We start from the raw sequence: 13599 nt of genomic DNA on the forward strand, positions 1-13599 counted from the left end.
GGTACATGTGTATTGGTAATAAAGTGGCTAGTGGGTGAATAGTGCACTTAAATATAAAGCCATTTTCAGTATAATGTGTAGATAATTGCTGTGTGTGTGTGTGTATGTGTGTGTGTGTGTGTGAGGAGGAATACAACATTTATGGAGCTTATATGTACACTGACAGAGTTAATGCAAGACTCTGTGTGTGTGTGTGTGTGTGTGTGTGTGTGTGTGAGAGAGAGAGAGAGATGGGGAAATCCTCAGATGATTGGCACGCCGAGGGGCGTGAACTTGGCGCAAACGCGAAGTTCGCGTGCAACTCGTGCGCACACGCCGTTCCGCGCGAGGTCTGGAGATCCGCTGTGATACAGTGAATCGTAATTTCCTCACGGTTACCTCCGGGTTTGGCTCGGGATCCGGTTGGAGATGCAGTTCGGACGCGAGCGCAGCTAAAAAGCAGTCGTTTGGTAGGCGGCATTACGCGCGCGCGCGTGCGTGCGTGCACCGGAGTCCGTATGCGCGCGCGCATGGGCGCCGTCATGCTGGAGCGCAACGCGTCCCGGGAGCGCATGGAGCTCGGCTCCAACGCCACGGCTCACATGGGCACGGAGGCGGGATTCGGGCCGCCGGTGCTGGTGCTGCTGGCCGCCGTCATGCTGCTGCTGATCGGCGTGATCGTGCTGGGAAACGCGCTCGTGATTCTCGCCTTCAAAACCGACCGGAGCCTGAGGAGGCAGAGCAACTACTTCCTCCTGAACCTGGCCATCTCAGACTTCCTCGTGGGTAAGAGTGATCTGTTCTTTTACAGGGTTACTGGAATAAGTTACCCCAACAGTGCTGCTCACTTAATATCCAGGACGCACGCACGCACACACACACACACAGTCTTGCATTAACTCTGTCAGTGTACATATAAGCTCCACAAATGTTGTATTCCTCCTTAAACAAACAAACAAACAAACACACACACACACACACACACACACACACACACACACACACACACACACACACACACACACACACACACACACACACACACAGTCTTGCATTAACTCTATCACTGTACATATAAGCTCCATAAACGTTGTATTCCTCCTTAAACACACACATACACACACACACACACACACACACACACACACACACACACACACACACACACACACACACACACACACACACAAACAAACCCAAAGTCTTGCATTAACTGTATCAGTGTACATATAAGCTCCATAAATGTTGTATTCCTCCTTAAACACACACACACACACACACACACACACACACACACACACACACACACACGCACGCACACACACAGTCTAGCATTAACTCTGTCAGTGTACATATAAGCTCCACAAATGTTGTATTCCTCCTTAAACAAACAAACAAACAAACACACACACACACACACACACACACACACACACACACACACACACACACACACACACACACACACACACACACACACACAAACACACAGTCTTGCATTAACTCTGTCAGTGTACATATAAGCTCCATAAATGTTGTATTCCTCCTTAAACACACACACACACACACACACACACACACACACACACACACACACACACACACACACACACACACACACACACACACAGTCTTGCATTAACTCTATCACTGTACATATAAGCTTCATAAACGTTGTATTCCTCCTTAAACACACACACACACACACACACACACACACACACACACACACACACACACACACACACACACACAAACAAACCCAAAGTCTTGCATTAACTGTATCAGTGTACATATAAGCTCCATAAATGTTGTATTCCTCCTTAAACACACACACACACACACACACACACACACACACACACACACACACACACACACACACACACACAGTCTTGCATTAACTCTGTCAGTGTACATATAAGCTCCATAAATGTTATATTCCTCCTTAAACACACATACACACAAACACACACACTCACACACACACACACACACACACACACACACACACACACACACACACACACACACACAGTCTTGCATTAACTCTATCAGTGTACATATAAGCTCCATAAATGTTGTATTCCTCTTTAAACACACACACACACACACACACACACACACACACACACACACACACACACACACACACACACACACCAATGAAATGTTGAATTCACCCCTTAAACTTATAAAAAAAGATTTCTTAAGTATATATTCACATATTTTATTCACATTATTTAGAGTGACAGAAAGTTAATTGCACCTGTGATCATGAGAGGCTCCGAGCTGAATCTTTTGTTAAAGTATGAACCTTTAACTTTCCAAGAAATTCCAAAGCAACCATTAAAAACCACAGGTTTAGTACTGAATTAATGCTCGACGTGTTGAATCACCTATTCTAGTGTTTGATTAATGCTACAGTAAACACTCGAGTGTGAACAGTTACAGTGTTGAGTAATCATTATAATGTTGAGTGACCTGGTAAAGAGAAAGGTAAAGCTACAGTGGATCTCAAAGTTGAAGGCACACACTTGTATATGATGTCTTTGGATGCTGTAGCATGAAATTTCCCTTCACTTGAACTAGGAGACCCAAACCTGTTCCAGCAGTGTCTTCTGTGTCCAGAGCAGCTGAACTGAATGATGACAATGTGAACATTGACTGCACCCCAGGCCTCCTCACCTCACCTGCATCAGTACCTGACTTGACTAACACCCTTGTGAGCACAAATCTTCACAAATTCTATTTGAACATCTTCCCAGAAGAGTGGAGGTTACTATAAAAGCAAATAGACACTAAATGTATAATGGGATGTTCAGAAAAGGACATACCAATCATATAGTCAGGTGTCCATAAACTTTTCTCTTGTCATCTCCTGAAGTAAATTTCTGGCAACACCACTGATTTTACACCTTTCCTAAGTGACACTATAGTTACTAAATAATTGGTAGCAGTTACTGAAGAATACGCAGAGGGAAAAAAAGTTAATAATAAGACAGGACTCGATGGTTACGCAGCACAACCGAGGTCGTACCATGCTTAAGGATTTCAGTGCTGCATAGGGGGAGGTGGTAGCCAAGCGGGTAAAACATTGGAGTTTGGATCTGAAGGTTGTAAGTTCAAATCCCAGCCACACCATGCTGCCAGTACTGGGCTCCTAAAGAAGGCCCTCAACCCAATAGCATGCGTAGATGTATAAATGAGATAGGGAGAGGTGGTAAAGACATTGAATTATGAAGCCGAAGGTCGTAAGTTCAAATCCCAGCCACACCATGCTGCCACTGTTGGGCCCCTAAACAAGGACATCAACCTTTATGAGATATTGGGTGTTGGTAGCTAAGTGGTAAAGACATTACATTTTGGAGCTGAAGGTTGTGAGTTCAAATCCCAGCCACACCATGCTGCAACTACTGGGCCCCTAAAGAAGGCCCTCAACCCAATAGCATGCTCAGATGTATTTATGAGATATGGGGTGTTGGTAGCTAAGTGGTAAAGACATTGGATTTTGGATCTGAAGGTTGTGAGTTCAAATCCCAGCCACACCATGCCGCAATTACTGGGCCCCTAAAGAAGGCCCTCAACCCAATAGTTGCTCAGATGTATTAAAGAGATAGGAGAAGAGGGTTGCTAAGTGGTAAAGACATTGGATTTTGGATCTGAAGGTGGTGAGTTCAAATCTCAGCCACAAAAATCTGATTCAGAAGTATGAATGAGATAAGTCACTGTGTATAATGGATCCAACCAAATGCCATAAATGTAAATGCATGAACAGTTCAGTATTATAATAATAATAATAATAATAATAATAATAATAATAATAATAATAATAATAATAATATAAATATAAAAGTTGAAAGACCAAATAATTTGTTAAGAGGTGGAAAAAAAAAAAACAGAACAATGCGTCATCAGAGACAGGGCGATTGAGCAAACGTGTCGAACTGCACAGTGTGCGTCATTCTGCAATTCCTCCATTCTCTTAATTACAGTCCTATGTTTTAGTGCGTCAGTGAACGGGGCGGATTCAAAGCCGGTTGTGTACAAACCACGACAAACCCGTGTGAATAATCACGCTTGCGTGTACATCACTTGTAACAGAAAGCATGCGAAATGCAATAAATAAAACAGCACAACAATCTTTTTTTTATTGCGTAACTTGCAGCCCAAGAGAGGTGTATGGATGCATACAGTGTTTATTTCCATCCAGCTGGATTATTTAGAAACTCATACTGAGGATGTTGAAGTAGCAACATACATTCCATACAAAATGCAGCACTGTGTGCATGTTTCTTCATACAGTGTTGATTGCTTTTATTGAACGTGAGGTACCAGTCATCCTGTTCATTTCTACTTCCCGGACCTGCCTGATTAATCCTGACACCCTACATCTGCATAATGTTCTACTTTAATTGGAGACCACTCGCCGCAGTTGACGACGGTTCCACATGAACAGCTTGAAGATCTACGAGGTTACTGTGGAAGGTTAAGCTCAAGAACCATGAAGATGGATTTGGGCAATGATTAATATATACAGTTTGCTACATTGATTTAGGACTGCGATTGCCATGAACAGTTTGGTGCTCAAGTCCACATCAGTCAGCAGGTGATAAACTTCAACCGAATTGAACTTCAGGATGGAACTAGATGGAATTTCCTTGTTACGCAGTTATGCATAATCGGTGTTACAGGCGAGGATCCCTTTTGAGTTAAGAGTCAAGGATTTAAAGATATTATCTCAAGGGGTTTTTCCATCACCACCATCACCTCTGGCTCTCTGATAACGGAAAACCTTATAATGGTGGATTCATTAGTTAGAAATTGTATATTCTCAATGTAAATAAGAGTCTGAATGGATAATAACATTGACCATTCCATAGTTTTGGGTGTGTCTTTCTTTAATAATGATTTACTACAGTATATGATCATCATATCCAACTGGAAGAACACACACAACAGTATAGAAGTTCTTTGTATGCTGTAGGGCTCCAATTTTATATCTTTGGAAGACACTTTGAGCTTTGATGTCAATCATTAAAAGTTGTTATTGCTCCAAATGATATTAAGTTATAGATGATGAAGTGCCATGGATATACATTTCCTGCATTGGACATTATTTTTGTTTCATATATAAATACATGAAATCAGTCCCGGAGCAATCCAGAAAAGTACTTGGTTAAAAGCCACATGTCTCATGAGTTTATATTTTAAATATTATGAAGACTTTTATGACAAATGAGATTCCTACAAACATTTATCTGATACTCTGTCTGATCCTTTTCTCCCTCTCCCTGTTTGAGAGCCACCTGCTAAACTCAGGTGGCCATTCATACTCTATTCATACAGTCTGCATAGAAATGAATTGCTGACCATTTAAGGCTATTGTTATACATGTTTTGCTTCCCTGGTGGTCTAGTGGTGAGGATTCGGTGCTCTCACCACCGCGGCCTGGGTTCGATCCCCGGTCAGGGAACCCAGCCCAGCCGTTAGGGTTGCACAAGCCAGTGCACTCTTAGTGCCGGTCCCAAGCCCGGATAAATAGGGAGGGTTGTGTTAGGAAGGGCATCCAGCGTAAAAACATGTGCCTAATCGAACATGCGGATCACGAATACGGATGATCCGCTGTGGCGACCCCTAATGGGAGAAGCCGAAAGAAAGAAAGTTATACATATTGATATCCAGACAAGCTATTGTTTCTTCAATGGAGCTTTAATTTCAGCATTTACACATCTTATCCAGCGTGACTTAGATTGGTTTATTTACAACAAGCAATTTAATATAGACCAGTTGCAGAGACTTCTAGCCCACTAACCATCACAAGTCAAGAACCCGACAGCACTGTGGTGAACTTTATCTTAATAATGTTGCCATATTGGGATATTTTACCTCTTTGATTTGTAATGCAGCATGTCCTGCAAATGCACAAGCATTTTTAATGTTGACAGTTTTATTTTGTTTGAGCATAAAAGTGATGATCAAAGACATGATCTAAAACTTAAAGCAGGACCCTAACCCGGAAAAAACTACACAAGGTAATGTGCAAATGAGGACCGTAGTCACATATAGTGACCGATGTATGCATTTAAGTGTTGTAAAGGGCTTAAATATTAACCTACTGAGCGAATCTGTTGTGTTAGAACAGTTTGTATTGTATGGAGTCTCCGGGCATGTGATTGAGAAAGCCGCTCGAGCTTAGCAAAACACCCAGATAGTGTTTGCTTTGGAACCGTGGATGGACGTAATGTTTGGAATGTGCCGGACCTCACGAGCAAACCAAGAAGAGCAGCCTCCTCTCACCACCAGAATGATATATAAGGAGCGTCAGGCTTCCAGCAATAAATCTGTGGATGAAAGATTCATCTTTTGGACGTTTTTTGTAATTAATATGGACAGATGCAATTCCAAAGAGCTCAATTCCGTCCCACAAGGACTATTTTCTGTGTATTTGATTACTACCTTAAAGTCTGATATCGTTTTCGGAGGAAGTTGTGACCAGATCTGAACTAAAACAAAAGAAGAAAAACATGTTTGTAAATGTATGCATGAGCGCATGTTGTGCCTAGACAGGCTCATTAAATGCCTCTAAAGCACCGAAAGTTCGTCTGTGATGTGTCATGCTGTGTCGTAGTGTCATTCGCCCCAGTTATCATTCTCGATTATTCTGGTATTGTCGAGATTGAGTGATTTCCGGCACCTCATCAACGAAAATGCAGCAGCCGCAGACTATGGCATAAACACGTTCCCACGCATAAACGGCCTAATAGTAAACATCAGCATTTCCGAATTCTTGTGACATTTGTCTGACACTGTCTAGTAATGCTGATTAGAATACATTCACAAGGCATACACAAAACCATCAGCCATAGTATTAAATCCAGCTTCCTGAAATTGTATAGTTCCCTCTTGAGCTGCCAAACCAGCTGTGACCCATCAAGGCATGGGCTTTTAAGACCTCTGAAGGTTTTTATGAGGTATAGCCGAAATGTAGCAGACTTGGTTGTTCAGCACATCCTTGTACCGATGCTTGATCGGGTTTAGATTTGGGAAATATAGAGGCCAAATCAGCAACTTCAAACCTATTTTTTTTCCATGTACCACAAACTATCCTAGATGAATATTTACACTGTGGCAGAGCACATTATCATGCTGAAAGAGTTCTCTTTCAGTTGTAAATACCGCTCATAGCAGAACCTCTAATAGTTCAGATCACAGGTTTTATATTTATATGCTCATTCTTATACATTATTAGGGACTTTTATGGCAATGTACCACAAATAATACAAATTTTCAATTATGGATGGATTCTCTAGTGTCAGTTCAAACAAAGGGATGTCCAACCAATTGGAAGTCTTCAGTATTGCGATTTTTGGTTCCTGGGTAAGAATGACATGGGTAAGATAGAAAAAGGAGATGATGTTGAACGCCTTGGTTTTTGCTCTGAGCCTTCTATAGAGAGGTGTGTGTGCCCTCAATAAAGTTCCACATGTGGACTTTAATCAATGAGTAGAAACATCTCTGCAACAGTCACTTTGTCATTACGGGGTACTGAGTATAGATTAATGAGAGAAATAAAGAATTCGAACAATTGCAGTATCAAGGTGCAACAAAACATTGAGGAAATCGAAGGGGGGTCCGAATACTTTCTGAAGGGATGGTAAGATTCACTGTTTCGCATCGGTATAAAAGTTAACGATGTAATGCTGCGATTTTAAATTGTGCATCGGAGTAGAGCTGCTGCTATCGATTATTTTAGTAAGCCGTAAAATCGGATAAGACGTTTCAAAAAGTCGCCTTCGCAGTGGCCACGTAGAGTAAGTTATAGGAAACTATTGGTTCAATGAAACTCATAATTATTCTCACTCATGTATTTATTTATTAAATCTCGCACAGTATCGAGATTAGGTTTTTCTTGTCTCCGGAAAAGCTGCTTGAAATTTTCCACAAACTAAATACACTGCGGAGGGACTTTTAAACAGAGGTGGCAAAAGTACACACATCCATTACTTAAGTAGAAGTACAGATACTCATGTTTTAAAATACTCGGGTAAAAGTTGAAGTACTGATTATACCTTTTTACTTAAGTGAAAGTAAAGAAGTCTTGGCTCTGACATGTACTTAAGTAAAAAGTAGTTATTACTTCTACCTGTTTTAGCTGTTAACTGGACCTCACATCATATTAATATTAGACAGACAGACAGACAGACAGACAGACAGACAGACAGACAGACAGACAGACAGACAGACTGATTGATTGATTGATTGATTGATTGATTGATTGATTGATTGAACTTTATTGTACAGGTACGCAGCAACAAAATGCAGTTTGGCATCTACCAGAAGTGCAAAAAGTAGCAATCGTGCAAATAGTGCAGATAAACATGTATCATATGTACAGCATGTGATACATATGTAAGCATATGCACAGTGATTATATATAAAGGCTATAACAGTGCAGAGACGTGTGGACATCATTAAGAGCCTTTGCTATGTTTCCACACGGACAGTTAATGAGGTGATACCGAAGAAAGTGCACCTCTTCGAGTCAAGTCAAGAAGCTTTTATATATATATATATATATATATATATATATATATATATATATCATAGACATTTTACAGATTTGAATGATGTATTGTTTTTATCTGTACGATCAATAAAGACAGTAATTTAAGTTTGTTTCGACATTATGAGGGAAAAACCCACAAAACGCCACCCAGAGGGTTAATTGTGTAAAACATGGCGGATTTGGTGTTTGATATGAGACGGCGCAAAAGTTTACTGGTTAAAATTATTTTTCGGTGAAGTTTATTTATTTATTTTATGTCTAAGTAAAGAAGGGACATCGTGAATAAGTGTATGTTTTGCTGGAGGTTTTAATTTCGCCTCTTTTATATTTATTTATTTATATTTTTTTATAAATTTGGTAGAAACAGAAATGCGCGCTGAATTGATAGCGTGTTAATACAGTTTAGTGCCGTTTATTTTGAATTTTGACAGCCAAATATATATATTAATACAAAATGAATTAAAAATGTTGTTACCTAATGAATGTATCCAGGCTCGAGATCCACATATAGAACACAAGCAGAGAAAATATGATGATGATCATAAATGTGTCTGATCTCAGTCATGTTTACATCACTGACTCCCTCTGTCTCATCCACGTTAACCCCAAACTTTTCACTGCCTTCTACCCTGCTCATTCTTAGCTTCGTAAATTAGTGGTGAGTGAGAGTCAGGACTTTATACACCAGCGGATTGTACAAGTACTGATACCAAAAAAATCTACTTAAGTACAGTAACGAAGTATTTGTACTCCGTTACTTCCCACCTCTGCTTTTAAAACGTGCTGTATATAAATTTAAATATAAAAAATTATTTAAAATGACTTAACCGTGTTTTTGTTTGAATTATCCCAAATTTTCACTTTCTGGCATTTTCTTTGGACTTAATCTTCTCCTCGCCTCGCTCTGTTTTCTCGCCATCCCTCCATTTTTTCATTCTCCTGTGTCCAGAGCGCTCCAGAGTTTAGTGGGCGGTGCGTCGGTAATAATGGTCTGTGGGAAACACAGTGCGGCGTGTTTAGTTAAATTGCCAAAAAAAATGTTTGTAATCGAATTACATCAAGTTACTTAAGTAGCCCTCCATCGGATACAAGATGCCATTTGTATTGGGATGCAGCTTTTTCTATAGACGTACCATTGTAAAAATAAATGTGTTTATGTATAGTATAATTATTAGTGCACTGTGCTTTCATTATTTAGAAAGTGACCAATAATTTTAATGTAAATGCTTTCTTCTCGCTGAACTGTTCTCTCAGCACCACTGCTGCTACATGAATATGACGTATCACAACACTACGGAGATCGAGGCATGTCCTAAAAGTCACATAGAATGCAGATTAACATGGCAGAGGTAGAGCTGCATTTTCCTGGAGACAGAACAGGAAAAGAACGTCTCGTTTTATTTAATCCTTGACTGTGAAAAAGGGCTTTAGGTGGTAGGTTTTTTCGTCATATAGTTTTTATTGTAATGAAAAATGTCCCTTTTTCACACCGGGAAGTGATTTAACTTTTTTTTTACGGTGAGTAACTTTGACACTTTCCAATTTCGAATCCAGGATTGGCGTGAATTAATGGAGTCCATTCGACACTGAAGACCTGGTGGATGTTGACTCAAACCCCTTGAGGAAGAATGCAGTAAATTGACATCGCTAACTCTTTTAGAAAACTGAATAAAGGATGTGTTGTCAGCTCAGTCAGGGCTGCCGCTTGGAGCGGTCCAAAAGTTTGATAGTTTATGAAGAGATATTTGAATTCCTACATCTGTAACCTCTAAAGGACATGCTTTATCATCTCTGGCAGCGTTGCACTGAATATCAAGACTTCCCAAAGCAAATATCAAGACTTCCAAAAGCAGCACAAGACGAGATAAGCAACATCACAGGGTGTAGTGTGAGATAAACAGACCTGTTTGTAGACACAGGAGGAGTGTTTAGAACTGGGCAGCTCTGCTTCTTGTGCATGTACGCCTAATATACACCAGACTCACGTCCAACATGTGAGAAATCAAATATATACGTAGCGGTAATTGTATTCCATTAACAGTATGTCGAGAAGTCTTTCATTTTTTTTGAGACCTCTGAATGAGACACGATACTTTGATGTCAGCCACGGCGTCTGGTTAAAAAAAAAATAGTGGGAGATTATAGATAAATTTTACCTCAAACCAGGAATTGTTTTCTGTGCTGTCGGAATCGGAAAAGTCTAAAAAGAAATCAAGCTAACATGCGTAATCTACCGTATATTGATTTGGATGTTTAAAAAGCACATACCAATATTATGCTAAGGTGTCCACAAACAGTCCATACAGTGTAACTTTGGTCAGCTTTCAATCATTTTAATGCTGTTTTGTTTGTATCACCTCAGCTTTCATTGCCACAGCAAAGTCTTTTCATTGTTGAAGTGCATTTCATGTATTGCAGTTTCCATACGAGATGTTTATCATTAGCTAAGCTTAGTGTGAATTTGTTGTTACTACTGGAATGATGAACAACATAGAACACATTAATAGTCTCCCACTTTGCTATTCATCCAGGTGGAGTGATGTGCCTCATTCAGACCAATCAGAATCCAGAATTCTGTACAATACAAAATAATTCGCCTTTGTTTAATCATCATTACATCATAAAATGTATAACTAAATGGAGATCTGCACTTTGTTAAGAACACTGTACTAATACTGGATGGGAGGCCTTATTTTACTCACAAAACTCACTTAATTTTTTATGGCATGGATTTTACAATCTTGTAGAGACATTCCTTTGCGATTCTGCTCCATGCTGATTTGAGGCGTTGACGTAAATCCTGTAGATTTTTTTTGTGACTCTCTCGTGCAACCACATCCCAAGTGGATTCAGACCCAGTAACTGGGGAGACCAAGGGAGGACGTCGAACCTATTGTCAAGTTCCTATAACCTGTTTGAGACAACTTTTGCTTTATGATATATGAAAAATTATATATATATATATATATATATATATATATATATATATATATATATATATATATATATATATATATATATAATTTTTTTTTTTATTTATTTCATATCAATGGTTGATGTAAACATTAGCTGAAGCTGCTGATCTGTATCATTATTATTATCATTTTATACACTGCACTGATGCCACATTATTGTCTGATTAGATAAATGCTTGAACGGCTCGGTGTGCTGGTCTTTCTAATAAAGTGCTCAGTGAGAGTAAATTGAACAATGTGCTGTTTCCTGCAGGCAGACAATATGAAGACTGATGAAGACTCTATGTAACCTCAGACAGTTTGACCTTTAACTGCTAAAGGGCATTCATTCTAAACAGGCTCAAATTAAATATCTAAGTTTCTTAAAAGCACAGCGATATTGAGCGACGGGAGGTTTGTGGGGGTAGGGTGGGGGTGATTAAAATGTAAAACAGACCAGTTTGGGTTACACAAGCAGAACTGGCATGCCTAACAACATTCTTCAATATGTCATTTATAGCTGCAAGTGTGTTGTAATAAACCCATTTTGGTACTAAAGTTGCTTGTTTTGCCGTACAGGAAATACTCTCAGGAAGTACTCTCGATGACTCAAAAATTGGCAACTTTATCAGTACAGGTGTATGTTTGCATTTTTTCCGTGCATCACGGTTTTCCTGGGGATTTGAAAGGATGACAAGTTGTGTGTTTTTGTACAACAATTTTATGGGAAAGAAAATGCTAAAGTATAAAAATTTTAATCAGAGATGTTTTGAAAACAATTAAATCCACATGAATATGTTGTGCAGTTTGCTTGAAAAGCCGTTTGCGAAGTCTGACTAGTGCACTCTATGACCATCTAATTAAAAGACATTATTGTACGCCTGCTAGATGGCCCTGGTGGACAGCAACCTGATTGGTTAAAGCAAGAGCATCAGCAGCATGGATTTTATACTACAAGAAGCTACAGTTCTCACTGTAAAGTGGCTTAGGGCTAATACTTTTGACCTTGGGAACATGTGACTTGGTGGCTTAAATCACCAATGTCCTCCAATTTCGTGGACGTGGAATGTAATATACAAAACTCTTGTGCTCATGTTTAGAGTATATTAATCAACGATGGATGGTGATTCGCTTGCAATAACCCAAACTGCAAAACTAAAACTGTTTTTTTTTTGTTCATGAACAATAGAGGAGGGACATCAGTTATACTGGTAGAAGAATGCTGAGAATGGAGCCACCAGGAAGGAGGAAAAGAGGAAGGCCAAGGAGGAGGTTTATGGATGTGATAAGGGAAGACATGCAGGTAGTTGGTGGGAAAGAGGCAGATGTAGAGGACAGAGGGGTATGGAGACTGATGATCCACAGTGGAGACCCCTAATGGGAGAAGTCGAAAGAAGAAGAAAAAGATTTTACAGCTTTTATCCATTTAATGTTGTAAATGAGTCAACTTTAGAGACAAAGAAACCCTAACCAGCCATTCTCTCACCAGTCTTTTTCGTTTTCCCCATTTTAAAGAAAAGCACAGCTTCCTCATATTAATGAGAAACATTTAAATGTCCTGAACATTTTTAATGTACGTTTATTTTAATGAACGTTTATTCATTTTTTCTTACAAGTCATGTAATAATATACATGCGTCCATGAATAATTTAAATCGGCAAAAAAAGGTGGTCTGGACCGGCACAGGTTTTGAACAGATGGATGAGGTTAAAGTTTATGTTTGGGGGTTCAGGGGTAAGGTCATGATTTTTTCATTTTTTGTATTTAATTATCGTGACTGAAATTAATGTGTTTGATATTACATGCAAATGTAATATCATCAGAATTTGAAAAAACATGTGAGCTTTGTAACCCGAATGTGGATTGGTGTCAGATTTGAGTATTTCAAAATCTGCTGATCTCCTGGGATTCTCTCACATAAGTGTTTATAGAGTTTATAGATAATGATGTGAAACAAAATACATCAAGTTAGAAATATTTCTGCAGTTGAAAATGTTTCTGTTGATTAAATAGATTAGAGGAAAGTGGATAAATTACCAGGAAGGATTTAGTAAGGAATCAGATGATCACTCACTACAACAATGGTGAACAAAAATG

At 39.3% G+C, this 13599-nt stretch overlaps 1 protein-coding gene across 1 annotated transcript in view; it reads left to right on the forward strand.

Annotated features, from left to right (window-relative positions):
• The first annotated feature begins 244 nt into the window (after positions 1 to 244).
• LOC310726859 (histamine H3 receptor) overlaps positions 245 to 13599 on the forward strand; it is a 44110-nt gene continuing 30755 nt past the window's right edge. The window contains exon 1 of the mRNA XM_083542896.1: positions 245 to 765. Coding sequence (XP_083399022.1) covers positions 498 to 765 — 268 coding nt within the window. The 5' untranslated portion in view covers positions 245 to 497. The remainder of the gene's footprint in view (positions 766 to 13599) is intronic.

This window comes from Silurus aristotelis (genome assembly GCF_946808225.1).
Source record: "Silurus aristotelis genome assembly, chromosome: 5".
Classification (NCBI taxonomy): Eukaryota; Metazoa; Chordata; class Actinopteri; order Siluriformes; family Siluridae; genus Silurus; species Silurus aristotelis.